The sequence below is a fragment of the Brassica oleracea genome, chromosome C4 (genome assembly GCF_000695525.1).
Source record: "Brassica oleracea var. oleracea cultivar TO1000 chromosome C4, BOL, whole genome shotgun sequence".
Lineage (NCBI taxonomy): Eukaryota > Viridiplantae > Streptophyta > Magnoliopsida > Brassicales > Brassicaceae > Brassica > Brassica oleracea.
Genome location: NC_027751.1, coordinates 37,995,445 through 38,023,237, shown reverse-complemented (window position 1 = coordinate 38,023,237; position 27,793 = coordinate 37,995,445). Strand labels below are relative to the sequence as shown.

Below are 27,793 nucleotides of genomic sequence, written 5' to 3'. Positions count from 1 at the left end.
GATACATTCACCGAGTCCCTTGGATTTTAAGATGATCTTAGCATCAAGTGCCCATTGCAAGTAATGATCTCCAGAGAGACTTAAAGAAGCAAAATCCAAGTTGTTGATTTTCGACATCTGAAATCATATGTTTCACAATTTAGATTTAAAAGTGTTCAAGCGAATGCAATCAATATGCTCAAGCAATCCGGATTCTAGGTATGATGCAAATAGGTCATTCGTATATGATGCATACATGTTCAATCTTAGCATTCAGATTCTATATGCAATCAGTTCGTACTATTATGCATGCATGATGCAAACAAGCCGCACGGCTACAATCTTAGCAAACGGTTTCAATGCAATCAATACAATGGTTATTCGTTTTCAATCTTAGCAAACGGTTTTCTAAGAGTTCAATGTGTAATTGCAATCAAACAGTCGAGCAATGCAACAATTAGGGTTCATTCGAGAATGTATGAAAACTATCAATACTAGCCGGATCATTATTAAGACAAGAATGCATAAATCATTTAACCTAGCAAGAGATTTCTATTTCAATTCAAGCATTCGGTTTAATCAATCAAACAAGATAGTATTCAATTTAATTTCAAGACATTAGGTTTTCGATCAAACAATCAATACAAACAAACTCTCGGTCAAGCAAAGAACAAGCCATACGGCTGATTTTAATTCAATACCATTCCTAGAATAAGGTTCTAAGTGTAATTGCAATCAAGATTTTAATTGATCAAACAATCAATCTCGATTAGGGTTTGGGGTATCGAACTTATGATTATGAGCTTCGATTTACTCATTGGGGTTTTGATCTATTACCATATGCTTTTGATTTCAACATTAGATCATACTATTAGGGTTTGTAGTTTTTATGGTTTTGATTCTTATCAAACAATCAAATTCGATTATGGGTTCTCTTTAAGGTTTCGAATTACCTTAACCTCAAGTAGGGTTGAATGGACAACCAAAGAGATGAACCGCGAGCTGGAACTGATCGGAACGCGAGCTGATGTTGTCGCGAGCTGTCTGATTGCTGAGATTGGGAACACGAGCTGTCCAACGTGCTGATCGAGTCGCCAGTTATCCGCGAGTTGTCTGAGATCGTATTGTTTGCGAGCTGAGGTTGAACAAGCCGAGATCATTTGAGCTAGGATCAGGAACGCCTTGAGCTGAAGCTGATCGGGAACAGATTGCAAACAAGGATCGGGATGTAAGGTTTCGCGATCGGGATTAGGATGGTTCACCGGTAAGGATGTTCGCCGATTAGGGTTAGGGTTTTAGGCGGTTTATTTTAGCTTAGGGATTTAGATTATATCGTCCTGATAACGTGTTGTGAAACTAGAGAATAGAATCTATGTTTATGTATTATTCATAAACATAAGGAGCCCTTTATATATAGAGAATTACACCGTCATAGAATAATAGAAAGAATAAAAAAAGAAAATACAAATATGAAAATAGTACAAATCATAATCTAATAAGAAAAAGTCAAGATGTTGATTCTCTCTCTCTCTCCTCACGGTCGACTCTCTCTTTCTCTAGCATTGTGCCGGTTATGAACCGGACCGGTTATGGACATCCACAATATAATTTATAACATCTTCCTCGAAATGATTTTTTTTTGTCGTCTTATTCATCATAGCAAATCAGCAAGAATATATAACCAGAATAAAATTATTTAGAGCTGAAGTTTTCACATTTTTGATCATAAATAAAAAAGGATTCAAAATTTCAGTGTTATGTCATATGAATTTTTTTCTTCTTCTTCTTTTTTCTCTTCTCCATTAAATTTCCCTTTAAAGCAGATAATCTAGGAAGACATCGATGATGGTTATTCATAGATTTATCCTTTTCAGAATCTTCAATGACATCGAGCTCACCAGAGTTATCACCAGATGATTTTTTACTTTCTTCACTTTGACTTTCTAATGATTCTTCAAAAATTACTTCTCGTTGTTCTCTTACACTCTCTCTGAAAAGCTCGGCTAGTTTCTTCCTTCGTGGTGCTGGAGCATACGAAAATGATGCTGCTCGAGGCTTCTCTTCTTCGAACAAAGGGTTGTGGAAACGAGGATGTTTATCTGAAAAACTACATTTTGGAGTGTTTCCACGTGAAGGAGTGAACTCTGCACAATCAACAACTCAAATCTTAAGTTTACTGAAACTTATTAACGAAAATTATTTCGCTTATGTCCTTTCACAAAAAAAGAAGAAGTTATTTCGCTTAGCGTTACACAAATCTAATATGTTGTTGAGTTGTTCTAACATCTTTGACGTGAATTTTAAGGAAACCAAACTAATTAGGTATTGATAAGGGAAAACTGGCATTTGGAATTCTAATACTATCAGAGACAAATGTGATAGTCAACGTACCTCCATTGACGCTGAAGAAATCATCTTCAGAATCGGATTGTAACCATTGATTTGTATCAAAGAAGGCTTCATCTTTGCTACTTCCTGTTACATTAGAACAATTTACAAACTATCAAGACTTCTTAAGAAGAAAAAGACATTTCAAGTGTAAGAAATCACGCTTTAAAACTCTCACCTTGGGACACAATTCTAACATCACTAAAAACACTCCATTTTCTCGAAGAAAAGAAATGGAATAGACCAGAAGACCAGGAACCCATCAAATTACAACTAGAAATTAACAATGACACCCAACTTCTATATATATAAAAAGTGTGTAATTAAACAAAAAAATCATAACCTTATTGAGGATTTGGATCATTATTTAAGCACCCATTAGTGGAATAAATCTCTCTAATTTAACGGGAACAAAGTCAATGATTGAACAATACCATTTAAGAACATGACTTGAAATTCTGGACAAATTGAAATAAAACATATTCATGGAAACAAAATCAATGACAGACTGCTTTTTAAATAGAATTACTTGTATATTGCCTTACTAGAAACGTGATATTTTCAAACTATTAACCGTATCAATTCAAAGAGATAAAAAGGTAGGTCTGTATCAATCACATCGAGCACGGTCAAGTTATAAGGAAATGTTATCATGAAAATAAGTACCGAAGCTTCTCTTAGAAGAGGAAAACGACCAACGATATTTCACTTGGGTTACACTCGGCGAGATTTCACTTGGGGCTGTCGTTGGTACCGATGGAGTCAAATTCTCCTTTACTGGCGATTCTGCACATATAAAATCAACACATACGTCAAACCGAGTTTTGGTCAGTAAAGTAAAAAGATTATTCGAGAAACCATTATATCCGATTTTGTATGATAAAAACTACGCCAATGGTTCATTTGCTAATATGCATGTGTACAAACATTTCGTTTTCTCGTACGAAATGGTATATATAGTATATACATGTAAATACACAGGTGAACAACTAAATTGATACGGTTTGTAAATCACATTGACGAATGATAAACAATGTAAATCAAACCTAACAAGTTTCTGAATAAAGGAAACATGCATCACGTAGAGATTTATCAGAAGAGAGAGTAGTAATACCAGAAGTGTTCTTAGTAGAGGAAGACGTAAAACTAGGTTTATCCTGAACATAACCGTTCTCCTCCGCCTTCTCCGGCGAATTATCCACCGGAATAGAGAAATTATCTTTCATGAGAGATTCGGGGATTGCCATAGTTAATGTTTCCATGAGATTCCCTCTTCGATGGACAAGTCTAATTTCTCATTTTTGTAGAAAGTCTGAGTTCTTATAACTCACAGAACTGACGCACGTTTTTTATTCAATTAAAAACACAATCCTTTTAGAAGATTTGATTTGACGATTGACGTTTGATATGTATTGCTTCGCACGCAGTCGAAGAATTTGGCCGGCTGATTATTATAACTTTACTCGGACATGCGTTGTACACTCGGCTCTTGCAGAGAGAGTGCGAGCTGTAACTATAATACTATATTGATGGAGCATGTCAGAATGATGTGGCTGTTAGTGTTAGATATTAACTTTGATTGTGTTGGTAAAGAGAAAATACTTTTCCTAATTATCTAATGATAAATTCTTGGGTTCTGGTATTACTATATTGGTTACTGTAAAAACGAAAATTGTAATACTATTGTAATTTAAGAGAAATTCTTGGGTTCACCCCCTAGGATGAACCTCTAGATTCACCAACCAATATTGTTTGAGTATTTAATATTTGATATCTTTTAAAAAAAGAAACAATATTGTTTGAGTATTCAATATTTGATATCTTTTAAAAAAAGAAACAAAATTGAATTTCAAAATAAGATTATATTTTAAAAATAAAACAATAAAAATACATAAAAATAGTTACAAAAAATAAATAAATAAATATTGATAAACTTTTAGCAAAATACTAAATCTTATACCCTAAATCCTAAACTCCAAACCCTAAATTATAAACCATAAATCTTGGATAAATCGTAAACTGAACCCTTGGATAAATCATAAACTCTAAATCAAAAATATTTAAATTAAACCCTAGAGTTTATGATTTATCCAAGGGTTCAGAGTTTACCCAAGGGTTTAGGGTTTACCCAAGGGTTTAGGCTTTAGTGATTAGGATTTAGGGTTTAGTGTTAGTAAAATTTAGTTTTTAATGTATGATTTAGGGTTTAAGATTTTCCAACGGTTTAGAGTTTATCCAAAATTTAAGGTTTAACGTTTAGGGTTTAGGATTTAGGGTATAGGGTTTAGTATTTTGCTGAAGATTTAACAATATTAATTAATTTATTTTTTGTAACTATTATTATGTATTTTTATTATTTTATTTTAAAAATATAATCTAATTTGGATATTCAATTTTATTTCCTTTTTTAAAACATATCAAATATCAAATAATCAAACACTATTGGTTGGTGAACCTAGGGTGAACCCAAGAATTTCTCTTATCTAATCTATTAAAATAGTACAATTTGGAAATAACTCTCAATTCATCTTTATAATTACAAATGAATGCCATTGAGTTAATTAGTTTAATAAAGTATTTTGTTTTTGAAAGTAACCGAGTGGAACCAACAATCAATGTGATTATTATTCTAGAGAATATTCCTTAATTCATTTCAATCACACTAACCATAAAGATATCAATCTTTTGATTCACAGAAGTTTTCTTTAACTAACCAGAAATTATACCAGCCTTAATAATTATTATAAAATGAGTTTTGAAAATCGAGCAATGCTTTTCATTTACCACTTTACATAATATACCCAATATATGTTATAGATTGTAAATAAAAATTTTAATTATTTTTCATATAAACAATAATCAAATAAAAGTACCCACCAACATTACTAATAAAGTTACACAACTTACAAAACTAAGTTATAATTTCTTAAAGTAATTGTATAAACAAACTGAAAAATTATATAAATCGAAAAATGTATCCGTACGGGTGTGCGGGTCAAACTCTAGTTCTTGTTTATCTAAAAAGGGGATATTGAATGATTGATTTGAAGAAAATAAAATTTAAAACAAAGGATTTAAAAATAATTTTTTTTATTTGAAAATTGATTAATCATCTATACTATTAAAACAAAATGCATTTTTTTTGAAGTTTTATGTTTTGAAAGTATTTACAGAGTCATGCCACTGCTTTATTTAAAACCTATACTTTAAATTAAATTTATTTTTTTGCAAAATCTTTAACTTCTAACAAACAGTATATTACCTTATTTATCTATTCCTTTCAACTAAATCGTTTAGGCATAAAATAACTATCTATATTATTTCTATTAATATCTATCTTGTGGAAAAATTCAGCAAGAAATCTAGGCTTGATTTTGGAGACTGAGCTCATGAGCCACCGCTAAACCAATGACTCCGGCACCAATCACGAGGGCGTAGACGCTTTCTTTAGCTATCATTTCCGTTGCACTGTTTAATCCTCTAGAGATTCTTCTTTAATTGTCCACAAGGTATTTGTGAAATCTGTGGCTGAATTGTAGAGGTATTTGATGGCATCTTTTGATATGTTGAGCCTATGTTGTTCTTGAGTCCGTCGATGGTTTTAACGTTTCTTCCAGCGAGTTGATTAATGGAATCTATACTTCTATCTATACTATTAAAGCATAATCTTAGGATTATGCCCCTGACTTTTCCAATTAATTACAAAAAAGTTCATTAGCTTTTTCAGTGACTTTTCCAATAATAAACCTGATTTTATCGGTCAAAACAATAAACTAGATTTGTAAGGACAATGAGTTTGGGCCTATTAAAGTAAAATAAGATATATATTTGATTTGCTTTCTGGTTGAATTAGTTTTTGCGACCCAACTTAAACATTTTTACATGTGATTTTAAAATCATGTAAAATATAAAATATCGACATTATAATTTTTTCATAATATAAACATTACAAATTTTTTTTTTAATAAAAACTATAACAACATTTTATAGTGCCCCTCTCTCTCTCTCTATCTCTCTCTCTCTCTCTCTCAATTTTCAATTTGTCTTTTCTCTCTTCTCTCTAAGGTTTCATCTGTAATTAACACTAAAAACATGCAAGTAATTGTTTATATTGTACCAGATTGTTACACGTGCTAGTTAGTTTTCTTGATTTTAGGTTGATTTTTGGTGAATTAATTTGTAAATTTGATAAGAATTCAGATTGTAATATTGCTTTAACGTTTATTCAAGTTTATCTTGTAAAGGAGTTTTCTATTAGTTCAACATTTTGTTAGATTAAGGTTATAAAAAGTTTTGTTTGTTGAAAAGTATTATTAACAAATGTTTTAATGTTGAAACTTTTATTCATTTTCATTCTTTTCGCAGGTCATTCGGAAGAAGAAAGGTCCATTTGTCGGGTTAGCTCATGGAATCTGGTCTTCTTCTTCTTCGTTGGTGATATTTTCTTCGTACTCTACTGATCCCAAAATGTTTATGGAACAGCTGAAGAACTAACATGATCGGATCTAGGTGTTGGAGAACCCAAAATGCAACAATCATGAAACAAAATACAACGACCATGGCTCAATTGACGGAAAACGAGAAGCACTTCAAGAAAATAAAAGTGAATGGAGAGGATGAAATGTAACTGTGGCGGCTACTTCTAGTTTTGTATTTATTCTAGTTTAAAAACTTTAAAATTTTATTTTATGGAAATTTCGTAACTAAATTTTATTTCTGTTTTCAATTATGAATTTTAGCTAATTATCTTTAAAAATTATTTAAGTTAAATCTTTTGTCTAACAAAATAAAATTATTTCGAGTTTTCATGACAGACAAATTCTTGACAAAATGATCCATGGAAAATATCGTAAGAAATATGTCGAGAATTTTCCCGACAGATAATATTCGTGGAAGCATTCTTCACAGGCATTTACCCGCCAAGAATTTTTACGACGAACTTGTGGTGGCCATGAATATTCCCTATGATCAATTGTCTGTTAGGAAAATTCCTGATGAATCCCGACGAGGTCCTAAAGGTTCTTTCGACAGACTTTTTCGTTGGGAATTCGCGGAATCTGTATATTTGGAATTCGTCCGGTTGTTACGGAAAAATTCTGACAAATTGTTTTTCTTGCAGTGTAGATATTAGTTAGTTTTATTTATTTTAGGTCGACTTTTTGTGAGTTAGTTGGTAAATGTTTTTAGATTTAAGATTGTAATATTGTTTAAGGTTTATTTTAACCGAACTTGTAAAGGAGTTTTGGATAGTTATTAAAATTTTGTTAGATTTTAGATTAAAAAAAATTTTGTTTGTTGAAAAATACTGTTAATAAATGTTTTAATGTTGAAATTTTTTAAAAATTGTGTAAAACTCTTTAGTAAATTTTAAATATGCTCTTCCAAATATTCTACTTCTTTGCTTCCTTACTAACAAATACCATCCCTTCTTTTGTATTAAACTCAGTATTTGTGAATCTTTGTCTAGATCATTAATAAGCAATGTCTGAAAATGCAAAACCTACTTGATACTTTTTATTTGAAAAACAGGAACAGTTTGTTACGGAGAAAGCAATTATAAACATCATTTATATATTAAAAGAGAAACATCTTAATAAATGCATTCACACTATAATAGACACGTGTCAGTCTCACAATGATTTGATAATAAATATGCTAATGCATTCATACTATATTCATAAATGTGTTCACACTATATATTTTGTATTTTTTTAATATAAAATTCACATGCATGGTTCCAATAAATTTGAATTTTTCGGTTCAAATTAAAACAAATAACGAATCAAAAGCTAAACTATATATATATATATATATATATATTATATTATTTTTATTGTTTACGGATAAATTTGGACAAAATATTTATATATTTTGATTCGATTCGTTATCCGTTTTCATTTGAACCAAAAAATATGGATATACAACTCTACGAAACAAATCAATTACTAAAATACAATAAAAAAGAAGCAAATCACAAATACCAATACTATTAAGAACAAATATCAAATTCGATATGTTATATGCATATATATACATATATGTACAGAATTATATGTATATATATATATATATTATAGTTTATATAAGTTTTACAATATTTTAATGAATTAAATTTATTATATTAGGCATTAAAATTTTAAAAGTTAAATAATATTTTATTTTTGTAATAAAATGTTATTATTAAATTTTTTTAGTTATTTTTAAAATTTTGTTTTATTTACGGATCAAATCGGATATTCTTTAAAATTTTAAATCATTTTGGATATCACAGTTACCGACTATCCAGGTGGCTAAAAATTGAATCGACATGAATGCCTCCAAATACCCGGATATTCGATATGTGTCCACTTCTATTTACGGATACAACTAATTTTTCTTTATATGAAAAAAATTCACTAATGTCAAGGCCTTTTCAATTTTCTTTTTAATTAATTTTAATTTTATCTTTCATGTATTATTTAGAACAAAAATGTCATTTAATATTAATTAACAATATCTTTATATATTTGTCAACTATTTCTATATACTTTTACATACACATACATGTGCACTTTGATGTGAGCACCTTGTAACTAAGTATTTACCACAACTGAAGTATCTATTTTTTTTTGGAAGCTGAAATATTTTTTTCTTAATGTTTCTTTCACTACCGACCAAATTGTAGTGAAATGATTTGTCTTAATAATTTTTTTTTCTTTTTCTTGAACTATTTTCCGTTTACAAACTATGATATGAAACCATTGGTTCGACATGACGACTATCTAAAATTCATAACATGAAAATAAACAAATAATAGTAATTTTTTGGTTTTTACCAAAAAAAAAGCTAAAAAATCAAAATTCTAACCGAATAAACCAAAATAAATATTAATTTAAAATAATAGTTATATTTTAGGAGATTAAAAACCAAAAAAAATAACTTAAAACCGAAACGCTATCCAGACTAAACAGATTTAATGTGTTTTTATTAAAAATAACGAAACTAATAATCACATTCCGCGCAAAGCGCAAGTTATTACCTAGTTTACTTTCTGTTTAAGAAGTATGCAAATAAACTAAAACACTAACACTGAAAACCTAGGTAAACTTTTTATTTATTTCTTACCAAAAACAAATTTTTGGTTTGTTTGTTTTAACTTCAGTAACGATAAGATGAAACTGATACCATTTGTCCTCCTATTTCTTGTATCATTCGTTAAAATTCTTGAAAGGAAAATATAACAGAGTTCCATTAATCTCTCTGTCGATTGTTTTTCTCATTGTAACTAACCATTTATTCATCCTATAATTAGTGTATAAAAATTCAGAATGAAGTATATATAACTCTCCAAGATCTCAAATCAAAAACACACTTCCGTCTTTTCTGTCTCTTTTAGCCTTTTAGCAATACAGCCATGGCAAGGATCTCTCTGTTGTTATCTTTAACCTTCACTCTCTCCCTTGGATTATTGTTCCTTTCCGTTTCCAGTCACACACCTCCGGTACCATTATCTCCAAAAACTGTATCCGAACTCCAAACCTTACCCTTTGCCAAAATCACTGAGATCTTAAACCATAAAGAAAAGTTTTCCCCAAAAACCGCCAAAATTAAGGCAATGTTCACAATGTGCAAAGGCTATGTTGAGTACCTTGAGAGCCTCTACAAATCTGAGAATCCCATCGTAGATGTTTTAGGTATTGCCAAGACAAAATATGCCCTAACAACCAAAGCGATTCTTGAGGTGCAAGCTAGTATTATCGGTAAAGTCGAGAAGAAAACTTCCTTGAAGCTAATGAAAAGCTGTGCTGGTTTTACAAAAGGGCTTCTTCATGTTCAAAAGGCGATCCTAAAGATCTCAGCCAAACATAATTACAAGGCTGATGCTAACATCAACTTTCGCGAATCGAAAAAGATCGGTGATGCTATGCTATATTTCAGGAATTCGATCAATGATTTCATGGATGTAGTTAACGATTTTGAGGAGAAGAAGATGAAGAAAGTTGTTCAACATGCAAGAGCACATGAAGGAAGAGCAATTTATCACGGAAGAAAAGTAACCGAAGAACAAGCAGAGAACAAAACCACTGAAAAAGTCAACGGTTCGGACCAAAGTAAGTATGACAAGTATTCCCAGTTCTTTGGTTCTTTTTTCGAAGGTAAGCAACACGGAAGAGAGTTAACCGAAGCTCAGGCCGATGGAAAATTCAACAATTTGTATGAGGAGTTTGCTAAATATATGCCTTACCTCGGAGATAAAGCTCACAAAAGAAAACTACTAGAAGATCAAGCAGGAGTCAATGCCGGAGCTCAGGGCAGTGGAGAATTTAAAGGTTCATTCGAATATTTCTTCAACTTCATTGGTAGTCAAAAATTTCAAAGGGATTCCGCTGGGAAGATGAAAGTCGCCGGAAAGATGGATTCAGGTCACTGAACCGGGCACATTATAAACTATTTGTTTCGAGGAGGCATAATATCATCACAACATATGAAGGAAGCACGGAGTTCATCTATATTTAATTTTTTGTACTCCTATATTAACAACATGAGAGAAGGAAAGTTGCTGTAAAATATTTATCTAATATGAAACTAAATTAAATTTGCATCAATATTCTGAATCATACTCTTTTATGATTAAGTGAAAATGTTATGATTTGGTTGGTTGAAAAATGTGAATTGGCAAAGTTGACGTGTACTGATGATTTAAATGTGACGTAAAAGTCTATTCAGCCTTAAGGACTTGCTTACATGGCCTTAATAGTATGATTTAGGGATGGACAATCGGGCTCCCAATAGGATTTTGGTTTAAATTTATTCAGGTTTCGGGTTTTTTGGTTTTTGAATTTCAATCCCATTCGGATATTGTAAACGTCCGGTCGAATTCAATTTGGGTTTAGTCAGATTCGGTTTAGGTTAGTTACATGTCCAAAATCCGGTTGAACCCGAAATAGTTTTGGTTTCGAATATTAATTAGGTTATCGGTTCCAAAAATATCGATTTGTACTTTATTAAACTCTATATATTTTCAGTATTTTAAATAAATTTGTGTGCGTAGTTTACTCAAACCATATTGTTATCCCGATTTGAATATTGTTTAAGGTTTATTTTAACTGAACTTGTATGGGAGTTTTGGAGAGTTATTAAAATTTCAAACCATATTGTTATCCTTGAAGTAAGATTTGAATATTCTTACTGATGGAATATTGCCTGAGAAATTTGACATGAATTTTTTTTAGGAATTAGTAGCAAGAGATGGAATTATATTTGACTTATTTAAAGTTGGATATTTATCAAACTGAGGACAAACCAGTTAAACTTGTGGTTTTGATAGCCAAACGAAACTTCACCGAACAAACCAACAAAATATATTATCTAAAAATTGATTAACTTTTAAAATATAAATTTTGATAAAAATAATCCCACGTTTTAAAAGAGTGTGAGTTTGAATTTAGTATTTATTAAATAACATTTTAGGTTACAGTGATACCATTAAGGTACAATGCAATTGGCCATCCTTATCCATTCAACTCCATACCAAAAGAGAGAAAAGTAGGTGACATTCAAAGCGGGCGTAATAATAATAATATCAACGTGCTAATATATAAAAATCTCTAAAAGACCAATAAACAGCAACGAATATGAAGTTAAACTTGGCTCCGTTTGAAGCTAGTTTATTACATCAAACATTGGCGCTGGCATTTGTCCAAAAACAATAAAACTACCACTTCACATTTCACGTGGACAGAAGAAAAAGTATATCAGCCTTTCTTTGGCTAATTACATCTCTCAACCTTCTTCAAGCTTCACTCCTAAAAGTTCACCATAATGTCGGTGTACCAGTAACATAAAGAAGCGAATAATCTAACGGGACTCTACAAGGCAGGAGGATTCCTTCGTGCAATGAGGCCATAAAGGAGATAGCTCGACGACTTTCCCTATGATGATGAGCGTTGGTGACACCAATCCAGCTGCCTGAATCTCAGTCGCAAAGTCTTTAAGCTCAGCAAAAACCTGCATCATTCCAAATTAAACCTTTTAAAGACTTTGAAAGTAAAATCCACAGAAGAAAAGAGAGTATATTGGTTGATTGCTTACATTACGCTGTAGAGGAGTGGTTCCACGTTCAACCGCAACAGCTGGTGTATCACAAGGCAGACCGTGGTCCATAAGCTTCTGCGCAAGAGAAGGTAAGGTTCCCAAACCCATATAAACAACAAGTGTCGTGTCAGGATCAGCTGCATTCTCTGCGACGAAGAGAGGATCAGTCCCTCCTTTCCTGGAATGACCAGTGAGGAACCTCACACTAGTTGCAACACCTCGATGCGTTAAGGGAATCCCAAGCTCTGCTGCTATCCCCGACGCAGCAGTAATCCCTACAATCAATCATTAACATCCGGTATGATAAGCTAGCTCAGTCACAACAATCATACGAGTTCCAAACGAATGCAAACTCCACGTTGATAAGAAACAGCCAAGTGCCAGAGAACCAGTTGCTTGGAGCATAGAGTGAGCATAAGAAAGAAGATTTACCAGGGATAACTTGAACTCGGATCCCTTGCTGTTGCAGAAAGTCCATCTCTTCCCCACCTCGTCCAAAAACCTGAATCATCAAATCAAAGTTACAAAGGAGGCCAAAAGAAGAAAGGAACATGGAGGAGTATATGAGGAAGCTGAATAACAAAAGAGCTTACCAGAGGATCTCCACCTTTAAGCCTCACAACAGTCGCACCAGCTTCAGCAAAACTTAGGAGCAGTTCATGTATCTCCTCCTGTAACAGCATCAAAAGAACTTCTTATTGCTCCAGTTCAGACTCAACTCATAAGCAATCATAAGTTGTTAATCTAATATTAAAGGTGTACCTGAGTTCTGCTATGATAACCAGCAGTTTTGCCGACATAGAGAAGCCGAGCATCAGGAGCAACCAACTCCAAGACATCATTAGAGACAAGCCTGTCGTAAAGCAGAAGATCAGCGCTTTGAATGACTCTGACAGCTTTCAAAGTCAGAAGCTCTGGATCTCCTGGTCCTGTCCCGACCAGGTACACATCTCCTGGTCCGCAATCACCGCCTCTGCACCCACTCTCTCTCTTCTCTCTCAGAACCTCCAAGAGCTTCTTAAGCTCAGGCAGCTGCGACGCGATGTCGTTTTCTCTAACAAAGACTTCATCTTGCTGATTCGAAGGTGGCGATGGAGATGGAGACGGAGTGGATGCTTTGTACAGCCATTGATCCCTTTGGTATCTCTCGACAGAGTGCTTCTCCGTGAAGGGCGAAGAAGAAGCAGTGATCTGGGTTTTGTAATGGAGAGAAGAAACAGGCTTATGGTTTGTCGAATTGGTGCTCTTCCAGTTTCGAAGATTGGATGAGAAATTAGGAATCCGCTGGACAAGAGCCATTTTCTAAACAAGAACACACACGCCTGCCTGAACAAGATTCACAGATTCAAGACGGAATGTTTTTGTAAGAAGGAAGAGTCGTTGACACCAACTTGATAGGCTGTTTTGCACATATGCGTGAAAGCAGACATTTTTATAATCTAATCGATTTGTACTTTTTCTGATGACGAAAGGGCACCCCCAGCTAGATTACTAACCCTTTGATGTGTTGAAGGGGACTGTGACTCTCTTTACTCTCTCGGAGCTCAAGCCGAGGGTACTTTCGTCATTTCGTTGGGTCGCCCCACCCGTGTACTATTTTTGACAAACGTCCCGGCTTTCGATTTTGCTTTTGCTTTTGCCTTCCACTAGTCAATTATCAAACATTTTCACTGACCAGAAACCAACAATAGACCAAAAGGAGGGGAATTAAACTAAGGGTTTTTGAGTTTGTAGAACAATACCTGCGACTGCGAGTGGGAGGAATCCGTATAACGTGAAATCAACAAGGCGGAGGAAAATCCCCGGCACGGTGGAGACGGAGGAATTGATACGATCTCGGAAGTGGAGAGACCGATTTGGGCTCAAGAGAGCTTTTGACCTTTTTATTGGGCCTTTAATAACGGCCCACCTTGGAAGTCCACGCAGGGCCACGTTGGATCAATGGTCGCTGTCGGTTAAGTACCACCACGTAGACTCTTAACTGGACACGTGCTCTACAAAATGACCTAGGCTGTAGAAAACCTTTTTTTTACCACCGCTATTTATGTTTGGAACATTGAAATTTGAACTGAAGAGTGTGCTGGGCCAACTCACAGTTTGATCAAAATTATTTACTTCTTATCTTTTATTTTCCCGAAATATTCACCTTCTACTTTTGTAAGATTTAGTAAATTAAAAAAATACCAAATTAGCATTAATATTACCACAATCACAAGTAGGGAATATGCACAATAAAAAGTAAACACGGTAATATATCTACAAATATGAAATGCAGTTTTAAGAAGGTTTGGCTTTATCTCACTCACCACCTAATTAAGAGGCTTTTAAAACCACCTAATTCAAAATAAAATTAAATGTACCATTTTTTGTATTTCATAAAATAATTTTGTCGATACAATTTTTTTATTAACTTTTAAGGTGCAATGCATAGCCAATTGAAAAACAGATTAAGCGTGGCTTAACAAGAAGATAAGGAGAAAACAATCTAATTAATTTTTTTATTAAAAAGAAGATTTGATCTGTTTTCAAGAAGCTTGTTTCGTACACCGCATGACCGTTTCGTTACCCATTTCTTCTCCACTTCTATTTTATTTATTTTTGTAATTCAATTGCTTTCTCTCCCTCCTCGCTTCACCCTAGTTTCAGTATCAGCGAAGCTTTAAGTCGTCTGCTCTTTAAAGAAAAAAAAGGGTAAAATCCCAGAAAAAGGGATCAAAGTCAAATGTTTTACTCGCAGCAATGCCTCGTGTCAAGGAAAGGACCTTTAGGAGCGATTTGGGTGGCTGCGTATTTCTACAAGAAGCTGAAGAAAGCCCAAGTCAAAGACACTCATATTCCTTCCTCCGTTGGTCTGTCTCTCTTACTCCTCACATTGTTTCCTTCTCTCTTTGTTCTGTAGAGTTTTTGTTCGGCGATTTTAAAAGATTTATTAGACTTGATTGATTGGGTTTAGTGTAAACTTACCCGAAATAGAAACTTAGGGTTTCCTTTTCACTTGTGTTTACAGGCAAATGGGTAAAAGAAGAAGCAAATGACTTGGATGATATAGAAAGCTTGCTTCTTTTGCTCATTAGTTGGCAGATTATACCGAGTCCTTTGTTGATTTTTTTTTCTATGTTCGTTGTTTTTGCTCATTAGCTGTTTGATAAAATGCCTGAATGAACACCTCTGAGCTTTTATTTAGCGACCAAGCTTCGATTTTTCTATAGCAATTTGATAGATAAGAACAGAATCTGTTCAAAAAAACACTCCTTTTCTCTTATAGACTCAGCAGCTGAGCTTAAGTCCATACACTCCTTTTTGTACTTAACTGCAGTTTATTATATGTTGTTTTGGATCTTACAGACCAGATTTTGCAAAAGGAGTTGGATCTTTTGACATACAGAGTGTTAGCGTATCTTCTTCTGGGTGTTGTTAGAATATATTCCAAGAAGGTGGACTTTCTGTTCCATGATTGCAACAGAGCGTTGGTCGGCGTAAAGGAGTTTGTGGCTAAGGAGAAGAACAGAGACAACACTAATGTGCCTTTGCCTGCTGCTGCGTCTACGAGCTTTTTGTCAATTGCTTTGCCTGAGTGTTTCGAGCTAGATGCTTTTGATCTTGGGGTTTTGGATGATTTTCACGGGTATTGTGTTTCTTAATCCTGTACAGCAATATACCTCGTAGAGATCATTCTTATAGTCTCACTTTGTTTGTTTCTTTTTCTCAGGGGTAATGTTAAGCCTCAGGAAGATATTACACTTAAAGAAGGTAAATTACAACTAACAAGTAACAACTGTTTTCAAGTTAATCTTGTATTAAACCACTGTATTGCGATGAAACAGATGGAGGTGCTGGTCGGGATACAGAGAGCATGGACCAGTATTATATGGAAAGGGTATGGCTTCTCCCCTGGTAGATTACTGAGTAGATTATATGTTGACATTGTTGCTTGAACCCATTCCTCTTTGATCACTTGTATACAAGTGGATATATATAAGTAATGAAGATACTATTTTGTGGATTGCAGTTCGACATGGAGGAGGACCTGCTGTCTACGTTTCATGAAACTTTTGCTGCCGATCATACTGATACTAGACAGTGAGTGTGATAATTTTTTGGCACTATTTACATGTAATCAACAGACACAGGCTCAATTTTCTTTGTTGTATTTGTTATTGCAGTGAGAGCTCTGCCAATGATATGGACATAGATGTAGAAAATGACAGGTATGCTAGAGGAGAAACATCAGTCAGAGTTGCTGAAGCAGAACCACTGAACTCTAACAAATCATCCAGAGATCACCAAACTGCATCTAGGCATGGGGAGGATCCAGAATCAGATGACATGCTTGTGGAACCGCAAGTATCTGAAGGTATCATAAGAGCACAAGAGGAAGCAACAGCTAGAGAAACCATATGTACCATTGTGCAGAGACTAGAGGATCCAGAATCAGATGACATGCTTGGGGAACTGCAAGCATCTGAAGATATCAGAAGAGCTCAAGCGGAAGAAACCATATGTACCGTTGTGCAGAGACTAGAGGATCCTCATGAATCCCCAGGAGATAATCTACATAGAGACGGGCACAGGGAGAATTCAGAATCAGAGAAAACATGGGTGGAAAAGACGCCTCATGACGGGTCCCTACCATCTAAATGCAAAAGTCCTGAAGAGATTCACCGGAGTGAGGATCAACCTTCTGGCGACTCAAGAATTGATGGGGAGAAAGAGAGTACTCGAGAAGAACCAGAACCAGGTTCTATGAGTAAAAATACAGACTTGCCTGAAGGCATAGAGAAACATCGGGGCCATAGTGATGGGGAAATGACAGACACTGACATGTTCCATGGGTCTCATAAAGAGCCATATGAGACTCCTGAAGTGAATCAAGTTAGACACAATGTTACCGAGAAAGGTTTTCTCTCGGACGTGAGTTTTTCAGAAGAGGGGAGTAAAGGATCTAATGCTAAAGATACGCCAGTTGCTGCTACTCCCAAACCAGCTACGTGGCTGAACATCTCTGAAGGTGGAGCCTTTTTAGAAATAAATTTTATTTAGTTGTGTGTTTTGATGTGTTATCGTATATACTTTGAAAACTGAAATACAGGGGAAACAAGCCATCAGTTTTCGATCATTCCTACGCCGGCTGGAAAGGAGTCTTCTCGGGTTTCACGGAAGAGAAAGTGTCTGATAGATGATGAAGTGATGATTCCGAGCAAGTAAGAGATCTTTTTGTAACCTTGGATTATAATCATCTGCAGAGTTCCATACATGTGTGTTATATTTCTTCTCTTTTATTGTAGAGTTATGAAGAAAATGATAGAAGACCCAAGTTCATTGGTTGCAAAACGGAGAAGAGTTCCATATACTGACTATCCTGAGAAAAGAATCAAACGTTTTACCGATCCCTCAAGAAGTTCCTGGGACCCTTTGATTCCATGTAAGTGAAACTTCAGAGTTTGCTATACCTTTATTTCAGATTGTATTGTTGTGTTTGCTGATTCTTATAATCATATCACAGATGGTTCTTTGGAACTCCAGTCACTTTTTTGTCAACCTATCAAGCTTAAAGAACAGAACACCACAGAAACTCCTAAAGCTGCTAAAACTGCTGGGCGGATGAAAAGGTCTTCTCTTAGAACAGTTGGAGATGTTTCTTCCCCTGAGCAGACTGAGAATGGTCGGAAAATTATGGAAACTCCTCAAGCTGCTGCTCTTACTGAGCTGAAAATTTCTGTTCCAGAGACGGGAACTAGCTCCGTAGCTGGGGGAAGTTCTCATCCAACGAATGTTCCTCCAGAGACTCCAGTGAAGCCTGCGGAGCCAGCACAGCTTGCTCCAGAAACCCCAGCAAGGACATCAGAGCAGACAGGGATTGCTCCAGAAACACCAGTAGTCTCTGAGCAAGTAGAGATTGCTCCTGATACGCCGGTGAGGGAATCAATGTCGAAAAGATATTTCAACAACCATGAGATGTGTGAACAAGAAACAAGACCTGCAAACTCCTTCACCTCCTTTGAAGAGCGCCGGTCAGAAATTTGCGAGGATAGAAGGGACCTTGATGCAATATTGATGAACGAGGAGGTACTGCTCCGTTGCATCATCTGATAGTAGCTAAAGAAAGCTTTCTTTTTAATAGTTTTAGTCTGTATTTAGTTACAAAACTGAGCATTAATTTATGCTTCTGCTTCAGCAGGTGAATGCACATGAAACAGAGGATCTTCAAAAAGGTAAACTACCTTCTGCTCTTATTCTAAGTCTGGAAAGCACCCAATATCTTGAAATGATAATTCAGAAATGATTTCTTGCCAGTGCCCCCAGCTTTTGGTTGACTAGTTCACAGAAATCTATGACGAATTAGATTGGTGCTTTTTGAAAATATATGTAGCGTTTTGTGAAAAGTTCGAACCATTAAGACATAGATAACTTATTTTGGGATCAAAATCTGATCATTGTGTTGTTTGTTGCGTGTTGATGTGTTTCTTCGCACTCTGTTCTTACGATGTATGTTATTAATTTGCAGAGACATGGTCAGCAAGAACAAGGTTGGTTGACTCACACCTTTGATCTCAGTTTCTTCACTTTACATATATTTTCAGATAAATATATCTAGTTTTTTTTTTACTGTGGATTGTACAGAAATGTTGCGAAATTCCTGGAAAAGACGTTTCTGGAGCAGAGGGAGAAAGGAGAAGAAGAAAAGGCGAGTTTGTTACAGCTTTGCAGAGGAAGAACTCAGAAGGAAAGCGCAAGACTCTTTTTCGAGACTTTGGTATGTCACACCTAGTTTCTTGGTCCGGTTTATCTTTTGTGGGTTTTCAAGTTTTGGAAACTAACTGTTTTTTTATATGGGCAAATGACAGGTGTTGAAGACGACAGGTTACTTGGAAGTGAAGCAAGACCATCCATATAGTGATATTCTTCTCTGTCGGTTCACCAGACAACAAGAAGCTTGTTGCATAGCGCAATAGCTAGGTTTCTTCTCTCCAGTTTAGGTTTTCTAAGAGGCATCTGTTTATCAAAGTTGTTAGGTTTTTGGAATTTTAGCCTTTTTGCTTTAAAATCTGTAGACTTGTTGAGTGATCCTGAATCCTGAAAAATACATGAATCCACCTAGCTAACGTTGTGCTAAAAAAAGACTATCTTTAAAAATCTGTTATCCCCGCTCAAATGGAAATTTAATCAGGTTTTCATGCTTTTTGTCAGTGAGTTTTACATGGGTACACCAAGCATACAAAGTTTTGAGCTTATGGATCATAGCAATACCTCAGAGTAGTCTGAATTCTCTTCGGAAAGCCAAGACGATTCGGCAAGAGGCGCAGCAGACAACTGTAAAGAGTGCTTAGGAGGGACTTCAATAGCATCCAATCTTCCTTCCATCATCTCAACAACTCTATTCATCGGTGGACGGTTCGATGGACATGGCTGAATACACCAAAGACCCACCAAGATCATCTTCTTTGCAACCTCCTTTTCCTCTTTAGTGGCATCGCCAGTTACCCATGTATGCTCTCCCTCTACAAGATCCTTATATATCCAATCTGGAAAGTAAGTCGAACTAGCGTCAGAAGCAGCAGTTTCTACTGTTTCTTTGTTCCTTGCTCCAATCATCTCGAGGACCAGCATTCCATAGCTATAAACATCTGATTTGTAGGAGGCTCTGCCATAAATTCTTGAGAACACCTCTGGAGCAATATATCCTATAGTTCCTCTAGTGTCTAGCAACGACAAGATGCTTTCTCTTTTCTCACATAGCTTAGCAAGGCCAAAGTCTGAGACTTTAGGACATAGATTGTCATCTAATAGTATATTTTGAGGCTTAATGTCAAAATGCACAATCCTTGTTTTGCAGCCATGGTGCAAGTACTCAAGTCCCCGAGCTACACCTAATGCGATACCATATAGTGTACTCGTATCTAGATTCAACGACGACTTCTTTGAGATGAACTGATCCAGAGACCCATTCTCTAGAAACTCATACACGATTGCTCTTTTGCACCCTTCGTAGCAGAAACCAAGCAATGAAACTATGTTAACATGAGATGTTTGGCTCATGCTTGCGACTTCGTTGATGAAGTCTTCGCCACTGCTCTTAAAATTCTTTAAAACCTTCACTGCAACCTTACGACCATTGCAGAGGTTTCCTCCATAGACTGTTCCAAACCCTCCGGTGCCAATCGTATGTGAAAATGATTTTGTTATTTTCTTTACTTCTGAATAACTGTATTGTTTTAGTTGTACCAGCGCCTTTAGTTTGTGGTCCCTCGGATGGTGTGAAGTTTTACTCTTCCGAAAGCCTAATGAGAATAGCATGAACATGAGAGAGCAGAAAAATATATTGAGTTCGAAAAGCTATTAGTTAGAAACTAACCCAGGAATCCACAAGCGACTCCAGTTCCTAGGGACAAACAAAAAGACAAAAAAATTTTTAGATTATGCTGTTACGTAGGGTTTTTTTTTTTTGAAACTTTGTTAGGTAGGTTATACTAAGTTTATTGGAAAGGAAAAGAATAGACCCCCTACCCATTTCCATTGTTGGATAAATTGAAGATGTTGAAAGGCCTTTGCTTATGTTTTGAGCAGCCAATCTTTTTCTTCTCCAGATGAAACAGAGTACAGCTATTGCTAAAAGAGCGGCACCCAAGAACCCACCAGCGATTCCTAGAGACGAACAAAAAAAGACAAGGGCTTTGTTAGGTTATGCTGATTCCTAGGTATGCTTTACAGAGATTAGATTCCTCCAAAGTAAAAGAATAGGCACCTACCTAGTTTATTTTGTGTAGTGAGTGCTGCATTAACAAATACCATGAGAAATGTGTTAGTTCAAACTCAAAGACAGAACTTAAAACGAGGCTTGAACTTAAAACTTAAAACGAAACTAAGATTCAAATTTATTGAAATATAGTGAATTTAGAAGGATAAAAGAGTAGAAACCTACCTGGTTTATTTTGTGTAGTGAGTACTGCATTAACAAATACCATGAGAAATATGTTAGTTCACACTCAAGACAGAACTTAAATCATATTTAAAACGAGGCTTGAAACTCAAGGGAGTTTCTCTAAGTGGTCACGAGAAAAGGAGTGTAATAAATCATATTCATGTTGGTTAAACTAGTTCATGTAAAAAGGTAAGATTGGTAGGTGGGGGTATATGCAGTGGTTAAGGAAGGGAGGAGATCTGGATCGTGTGGAAAAACTGAATTAAGATTCAAATTTACTGAAATAGTGAATTTAGATTCCTAGAAAGGAAAAGAATAGGACACCTACCTGATTTTGTAGGTCTGTAGGGACCTGCATGAACAAATACCATGAGAAAAAAGCCAGTTTATACTCAAGACAAAAAAAAAAAAACTTCTGAGGGAGGAAAGAGATTAGAAAAGCAGATTTATACATGTACGCTTGTGAGGCCCGTCCACACAATAGCAAACGAATGCTCTCGAGCTATAATTATAACCACAAGAGCCCTGCGATTGTTTGCATTCCCAACATTCAATGGTAAACATAACCTCGAAACCATCCTTAAGAACCTTCTCTATAGCCTCCAGAGTCGGACTTCCGTCTTCAATACTCAAGGCATATCGAGATACAGGAATACTGACATTTCTTTCACACGATGCGCTTGAATTTTCTAAGATAGCTCTATCCCAGGAATGTAAAGCGGACGAGACAAAGTAACTACGCCTACCATTGTCATTCCCACAGTCCAGCTTTGTAATGTGAAAACCGTGAGGAACATCTACCCTTGGAGCAGAGCAGTTGTAATAAAATATTGACAGCATAGGGTCCTGAGAAAATGGAAGAACATCCTGGTTGATTTCTACATTTTCAGGGTGTCGGGGACAAAGATTGCTTTGATAATCCTTTATGGCAAGTATTATGCTGTAACCCTTGTTCTCAAGGATTTGGAACTTAACGGAGGATATACTAAACTCTGCGACATCTCCGCTGCAGTTGACCTTGAAATCCGGGTGGCCACACTCTTTTCTCCCCGGTGTCCAAAAGGGATAAGTGAGTCCTCTCTGATTGGCGCATGTAAACGATGGATAGCATTTTTTGGGATGCTCATCAACTGAAAAAACATACGAGGGAATCACAAAGAGCATCCATATGGTTGCATAGGACCAAGATTTTGTCAGAGACTGATAAAGATTTATCATGGTGCTCTCCCCTGCTTTTTTTCTTGGAGATGAATAAGAGGTCGAAGAAAAAGAAGTAGAAGAAGAGGTAAATGTTTTTTTTTTTTGGTCTAAGTTTTGGTTTTGTATGAATCGGACGAAAGAAAGAAATAAGAAATTTCTTTCCTAACGGAAATCTCTGTAATTTGTACCACTAAATAATTTTAAAAATATCAGTTTCTGTTAATACCACATGAACGTAGTGTCGGTACTAGGAAAAGTCAGGCAACGTAGAATTGGGGCTAAATGTAGACTTAATTGATTGGCCTTACCAGTACTCTCCACTTTATCTTTCAGTTTCAGACAATTAATGAAGACTTCCACCAGACTTTTTTTTTTGGTGTAAATGTTAAAGACTTCCACCAGACTTTTTTGGTTAAGAACTTCCAATATACGTTGGAAATTACTTGATGGAAAATCGTCTATGCCAAGTTGCTGGAGACTGATCAAGACTCTTAGACCACAACTACTTCGTGGCAGAATAGTTTCTGCAATAAAATCGTGGTTAAAATCGTGATTAATCCACAAAAATGTTTTTTTACCATAATTTTGTCACGAAAAAATTGGTGGCTATTTATAAAATCACGGACTTTTTCAGGCTATTTGAAATTTTACACCCTAAACATGTTTTTAACTCTTACATTTTAAACACAACCTTTAAATCTTCAAACAACTTTATACCTTAAACCCTAACTTCGAACATGAACAATATATCTATTTTCCTTCGTAGTCCTAGCACATATTTATCATTGTGCATTATGTCATTTGTATTCATTTGCACATTTTCTTCAATAAAGTATAATTGCCGATTCATCTTGTTGACTTGAGAGATTACATTATTGAATTTCGTAGACAAATCAGGCGCTTGAAATTGTTCATCATGGCATTGATCTCAACTTGCTTCAGCTTCTGCATGGTCAAATACATCTTTCTCAGGGGAAAAAGTGCTCAAGTGATCCAACCAAACTAAATATTGAACAGAAACTCAGTAAGTTGCTCTGATATGTTATCTAAAAAGATACCCTGAGTGAGTTAAGACTTAAGAGTAGGGAAGGCAGACTGATGCTCATGCTTAGGGCTAGACACGAATACTCGTTACTTGCCTTATACCCGTTAGTTGACCCGTATTCGCCTCGTTTTTTCAAGTACTCGTCGTTGCCAAGTCAAGTATCAAGTCGTTGAGTTTTACTACTTGCAATTACAAGACAAGTAACAAGTATCACAAAAAAAGTTACAACTCGCAATGATATTACTCGTTACTTGTTTTATGACTGAAACAATGATAACTAAACCATAAAAACCAAGCCCTAAACATATATTTCTTTGTTGTAAGAAGTAAAAAATGCTTTCATATCAAAATATATGTATTAAGTTCCTTCTTCTTTTTATATTAGGTGCAAATATTTTATTTAAAATAACTCTCGTGTTTTTAACAAGTCGAGTAAATAAAACAAACTTTTATAACCTTCTTTCATATATTATTATCTATCAAGTAATTTTTAGAAACTTGAAAATATATCCAAATAATTAATAAATATTTGTAAGTAATAAGTAATCGAACAAGGCAAGTAACTTGCAAGTAACATATTTTTGGACAAGTACTCGAAATAACAAATACTCGTTTCCGACAAGTCAAGTACAAGTCGAAAAATTCATTACTCGTTGTAGACAAGTCAAGTATTAAATATACGTAAAAAAGCAAGTACTCGCCTTGCGTCCATGCGTAGGTGTATTGTTCTGGATGTGTAAAAAAGTAAAAAAGAAATAGGAGTATATTAGAATGGTAATTAAAATTTAACTGTATAAAGTTTTTGTCAAGAAATTAATTAAATCAGAAACACGAACAGAAGTTTTTTATAAATCTATCAGATATTATATTGTATTATTAACTTTTTACATTTAACATTCATTATAGAATAAATTATTAGAAACATTACTTATTAAATAAAATTCAGTTTATTTGATTTTATTGTACAAAATTCAGATTCACTTTGATTATACATAATAAAATTGTTTTTCTGGTTGTAACAAGACCAAAAGAATGATAAACAAAAGACTCGCGAAGTCAATTTCTCTCCAAAAGACAATTAGCAAGAGAGGAAAACGGCTAATCTTCACGGGCTTATTAGTTGACCACGTCAAGAACCAGCTTCCTAGATTTGAGAACTGACCATTTCAGTCTCCTGTAATATGCAGCTTGAAGTAGAGCCAATGACGGTAAGAATATCCACTTGAAACCCATCTGCACACATACACACACATAAGTCATAGAACCAGCGTTAAAAGAGACACCCAGCCTCACCCCAAGGACGCCTTCGGTATCCAGGGGTCGCGGACCGACACATACACACACATTAGTCATAGAACCAGCGTTAAAAGAGACACCCAGCCTTTTGTAATGCCTTTTCAGTTTTTTCTATCTCCAAAAACCAAAAACAAAGCTGCATCAAACCATATTCCATACTATTAACTGTTGACACCCCTCTTGCAATCTTCTAGATATAGAAAACAACCACTTAAAAATGGAACCATATCGAACAAAGAAACTTACCAACTTCCTCACTTCCATTTCTGGTTCAGCTGCCCAGGACAAGAATGATACAACATCTTTACCCATCTACACAATAATTCAAAAAAAAAAAAAGAGAGTAAAGTTAATAGACTATTAACTCTATGAAATCTCTAAGGTCTGTAATAAGCAGAAGAAAACCAACCTGAGCTTCCGTTGCAGGAGTTCCATCTTCATATTCAACAGCTTCATCGTTGAGCATCTTTGGCATAGCGATTTCTCCACAGGCAAATAAGGATTGTAGTGTAACCCTTCTCTTATCTGTACCATTGCCAAAGGATTTTTTCTTAAACACTTAACAATCTGAAGCTGTAATAAGAAGACTGATGCGAACAAAGGAGACAGAAGTTTACCGAAATTCCAGCAGGAGGATCACGGTAACCAGTCAAAAGAGCAAAGACTTAGTTTTGGCCATTGTGACGTGCCTTGCATAAAATAGCAAAGGTGGATTAGATCACAGAAGATGACTCAGAAGATGACTTCTCTTACTAGCATACAAATTGAGGTGAAAGAGCACTCATACACCTTAGTTATAAGACTTGGAGCAGGTGAACATCTCACCTTCATCATTTGGTCCATCAACAACCTCGATCTCAGCAGCCATTGCCTTGGCTTCTTCCTCTGTGTAGGCAACACCCACCAAATCACGGTATGAGATGAGAGACATGGAGTGGCAAGATGCACAGACTTGCTGATAAACCTGGTGACCGCGACGGATCCTGCTCATTATAAAACCAACCACCGAAAGGTATCATAAGCCAGTCTTGAACTTTGTCATTTTTCTCCCATACTTGTGCTACAGTCTAAGTATGCTGGTTAACGAAAAGAAACTGCGAGAGAGTGTAGGTTGAGAACTGACGAAGCATGGTCGTAGGGGCTGAGAATGCCATCATGCGGCCAAGGGAAGGTTGGACACTCCAAGCCATGTTCGGCTTCATCAGCGGATGCTACTGTAGAGAAACTCAAAAGTCCTGTAACACCATGACAAGACCGGAGTTGCCTATGGTGTGATAACACAGAATCACAGTAAGAACACAAAAAAAAAAAAAGGGGCAAGAAACAAGTAGTTGTCCGCTTAACAAATACTACATCAAAAGATTGCCATGAATCAGAAGTCTTCTAAAAAAATATTTCTTTTCACCAATCTTATATTCCAAAATGTCATCTACGCACAGAAACATCCTAAGAGTTAAAAAGAAAACTCACAAGTGATTGGGAAATGAGAAGCTGCTGGGGGAATCCTCCTCCTCCAACCATTTAATCAAAAACCCTTTTGTTGTACCCAATCAACTCCCTGAAATAAAGACCAAAGCTTTAGAAATTCGACTCTGCATACAGATCCGACGAATATATCCAAAAAAAAAAAAAGGTGAAAGAAGACGTATATCCACCGATTAAGAAGAAAGAAAGCTCACTCACCGGAGAATGAAGCAACAACAAGGAAGATGATGTAATAAAACAGAGACCAGAGAAAAATTGATGCGACGAACGAACACTCCTTTTCTGGCTTTTATGGCCAATAAAACTAATGGGCCTATTATAATCTATGTTAGCCCATTACAGGCCTGTCCCTAAAAATCAAATCGAATAACAGAAGCATATACAAAAACTGCTCGTCACCATCATGATCATGGTAAGAAGTAAGAAATAGTGTCATTTGATAGAAAAAAACACATGTTAATTTTTTGTAAGAAACTAACACGCAAGTTTTAGGTTTAATCATTTCATTTAGTGGTATCAATACTATTTTTTTAGAAGTGAATTTTCATATTTGTCATATTTTCTATGATTTTAGGTTATTTTACTTATTTGACATATTACTTTGTTTATTTATCTTTTTTTTATTAATTTTTGGAATTTCATTTGTCATATTTTCCATGATTTTAGGTTCAATCATTAGTTTTGATAAATAATCTATTAAATTGTTAGTTTTAAACAGTTTTAGTGATTATTTATTATTTTTCATTATGTTCAGAATAATTATTAACTGGTTTTTAATTATTTTTTTTATTTATCATGTTTTTATTAGTTTTTAGAAGAGTCATCAATTTATTAATTTAAATAATATTAAAAGTATGGATTATTTTTTAGAAAATAGTATTTTTGTAATCGTGTACTATTACTTTTAGCAAATAGTATTAGGATGTGTGAATGTCATGTAATATTAATTGATTGATGTTTAGAAATCAAAATTTTCTAGCATTACATAAAATATAATTTTGATCAGAATGTAAAAAAATTAATTAGAGCATATATTAACTATTTTACGATGGTTGTTGATAAAAATATAATAAATACTAAAATATTTACTTATACTTTTAAAAATAATAAGTACAAAATAAATATAATATATAAAATTAAAATTTATTTATTTAAAAATATCTAACAGATGAATTCACATTTACTTTTTAAAAATAAAAATTATAATGTGTCATTAAAGTAAAATTATTTTATATTATATAAAAAGTTTAGAACTATTTGTATCCGCGAATACGCGGACAAACACCTAGTTACTCAATATTAAGCATAAATGAACCAAAATAATTTTAGTTAGCCATAAAATTTTGCTCAAACCAAACTAACTAAAACCCATGTTCTAAAAATCGGTCGCATGGCCGCTACGCGTC

The 27,793-nt window shown here is 34.8% G+C and overlaps 6 protein-coding genes across 8 annotated transcripts; 2 read left to right on the top strand and 4 right to left on the bottom strand.

Annotated features, from left to right (window-relative positions):
* Positions 1-1,734: 1,734 nt before the first annotated feature.
* LOC106341572 (uncharacterized protein At3g27210) lies at positions 1,735-3,607 on the bottom strand. Its single transcript, XM_013780309.1, has 4 exons — positions 3,482-3,607; positions 3,034-3,153; positions 2,371-2,454; positions 1,735-2,123 (listed from the first exon to the last, which is right to left on the bottom strand). Exons 1-4 carry the CDS (start codon positions 3,591-3,593, stop codon positions 1,735-1,737), a joined length of 705 nt encoding a protein of 234 aa, XP_013635763.1. The 5' UTR covers positions 3,594-3,607.
* Positions 3,608-9,760: 6,153 nt separating this feature from the next.
* On the top strand, positions 9,761-10,777 carry LOC106338827. Its single transcript, XM_013777716.1, has one exon. It carries the CDS (start codon positions 9,761-9,763, stop codon positions 10,775-10,777), a length of 1,017 nt encoding a protein of 338 aa, XP_013633170.1.
* A 1,120-nt stretch (positions 10,778-11,897) lies between these two features.
* Positions 11,898-14,254, bottom strand: LOC106337024 (uroporphyrinogen-III C-methyltransferase). Its single transcript, XM_013776040.1, has 7 exons — positions 14,184-14,254; positions 13,938-14,087; positions 13,204-13,767; positions 13,035-13,112; positions 12,874-12,943; positions 12,439-12,716; positions 11,898-12,354 (listed from the first exon to the last, which is right to left on the bottom strand). Exons 3-7 carry the CDS (start codon positions 13,738-13,740, stop codon positions 12,205-12,207), a joined length of 1,113 nt encoding a protein of 370 aa, XP_013631494.1. The 5' UTR covers positions 13,741-13,767; positions 13,938-14,087; positions 14,184-14,254; the 3' UTR covers positions 11,898-12,204.
* Positions 14,255-14,982: 728 nt separating this feature from the next.
* Positions 14,983-19,509, top strand: LOC106342385 (sister chromatid cohesion 1 protein 2). Of its 3 annotated transcripts, none has more exons than XM_013781294.1 (13): positions 14,983-15,290; positions 15,787-16,066; positions 16,151-16,191; positions 16,266-16,318; positions 16,451-16,521; positions 16,605-17,449; positions 17,531-17,642; positions 17,727-17,863; positions 17,945-18,507; positions 18,620-18,653; positions 18,947-18,968; positions 19,063-19,195; positions 19,287-19,509. In XM_013781294.1, the coding sequence occupies exons 1-13, from the start codon at positions 15,164-15,166 to the stop codon at positions 19,392-19,394; spliced, it is 2,526 nt and encodes an 841-aa protein (XP_013636748.1). In that variant the 5' UTR covers positions 14,983-15,163; the 3' UTR covers positions 19,395-19,509. The 3 variants fall into 3 exon arrangements, with proteins under 3 accessions (XP_013636748.1, XP_013636747.1, XP_013636749.1); XM_013781293.1 differs by having other exon boundaries at positions 18,617-18,653; XM_013781295.1 differs by lacking the exon at positions 14,983-15,290 and having other exon boundaries at positions 16,030-16,066; positions 16,640-17,449; positions 18,617-18,653.
* Positions 19,510-19,662: 153 nt separating this feature from the next.
* On the bottom strand, positions 19,663-22,699 carry LOC106342386 (probable receptor-like protein kinase At1g67000). Its single transcript, XM_013781296.1, has 7 exons — positions 21,814-22,699; positions 21,690-21,713; positions 21,362-21,385; positions 21,189-21,212; positions 20,947-21,084; positions 20,795-20,821; positions 19,663-20,720 (listed from the first exon to the last, which is right to left on the bottom strand). Exons 1-7 carry the CDS (start codon positions 22,577-22,579, stop codon positions 19,678-19,680), a joined length of 2,046 nt encoding a protein of 681 aa, XP_013636750.1. The 5' UTR covers positions 22,580-22,699; the 3' UTR covers positions 19,663-19,677.
* A 1,838-nt stretch (positions 22,700-24,537) lies between these two features.
* On the bottom strand, positions 24,538-26,452 carry LOC106338826 (cytochrome c1-2, heme protein, mitochondrial; the record flags this gene model as incomplete). The annotated part of the gene is given in 8 exon segments (XM_013777715.1): positions 24,538-24,839; positions 25,149-25,214; positions 25,312-25,391; positions 25,394-25,427; positions 25,520-25,648; positions 25,690-25,885; positions 26,026-26,166; positions 26,373-26,452. Coding segments are annotated over 8 exon segments (843 nt in total), but the record flags the coding sequence as incomplete, so codon positions are not given.
* Between the last annotated feature and the right edge of the window lie 1,341 nt (positions 26,453-27,793).

Bases quoted from the DNA above. Each gene is read 5' to 3' on its own strand.
- LOC106341572 (XM_013780309.1), bottom strand. From the start codon at position 3,593: ATGAAAGATAATTTCTCTATTCCGGTGGATAATTCGCCGGAGAAGGCG. The intron at 3,154-3,481 runs GTATTACTACTC...TTATATGTGCAG, and splicing joins CTCTACTAAGAACACTTCTG to AATCGCCAGTAAAGGAGAAT. The intron at 2,455-3,033 runs GTACTTATTTTC...CTAATGTAACAG, and splicing joins CTCTTCTAAGAGAAGCTTCG to GAAGTAGCAAAGATGAAGCC.
- LOC106338827 (XM_013777716.1), top strand. From the start codon at position 9,761: ATGGCAAGGATCTCTCTGTTGTTATCTTTAACCTTCACTCTCTCCCTT.
- LOC106337024 (XM_013776040.1), bottom strand. From the start codon at position 13,740: ATGGCTCTTGTCCAGCGGATTCCTAATTTCTCATCCAATCTTCGAAAC. The intron at 13,113-13,203 runs GTACACCTTTAA...ATGCTGTTACAG, and splicing joins GTTATCATAGCAGAACTCAG to GAGGAGATACATGAACTGCT. The intron at 12,717-12,873 runs GTAAATCTTCTT...GATTGATTGTAG, and splicing joins CCGAGTTCAAGTTATCCCTG to GGATTACTGCTGCGTCGGGG.
- LOC106342386 (XM_013781296.1), bottom strand. From the start codon at position 22,579: ATGATAAATCTTTATCAGTCTCTGACAAAATCTTGGTCCTATGCAACC. The intron at 21,714-21,813 runs GTATAAATCTGC...TTGTTCATGCAG, and splicing joins CGGGCCTCACAAGCGTACAT to GTCCCTACAGACCTACAAAA. The intron at 20,721-20,794 runs GTTAGTTTCTAA...TATTCTCATTAG, and splicing joins AGTCGCTTGTGGATTCCTGG to GCTTTCGGAAGAGTAAAACT.
- LOC106342385 (XM_013781293.1), top strand. From the start codon at position 15,164: ATGTTTTACTCGCAGCAATGCCTCGTGTCAAGGAAAGGACCTTTAGGA. The intron at 16,192-16,265 runs GTAAATTACAAC...GCGATGAAACAG, and splicing joins AGATATTACACTTAAAGAAG to ATGGAGGTGCTGGTCGGGAT. The intron at 17,450-17,530 runs GTGGAGCCTTTT...ACTGAAATACAG, and splicing joins GTGGCTGAACATCTCTGAAG to GGGAAACAAGCCATCAGTTT.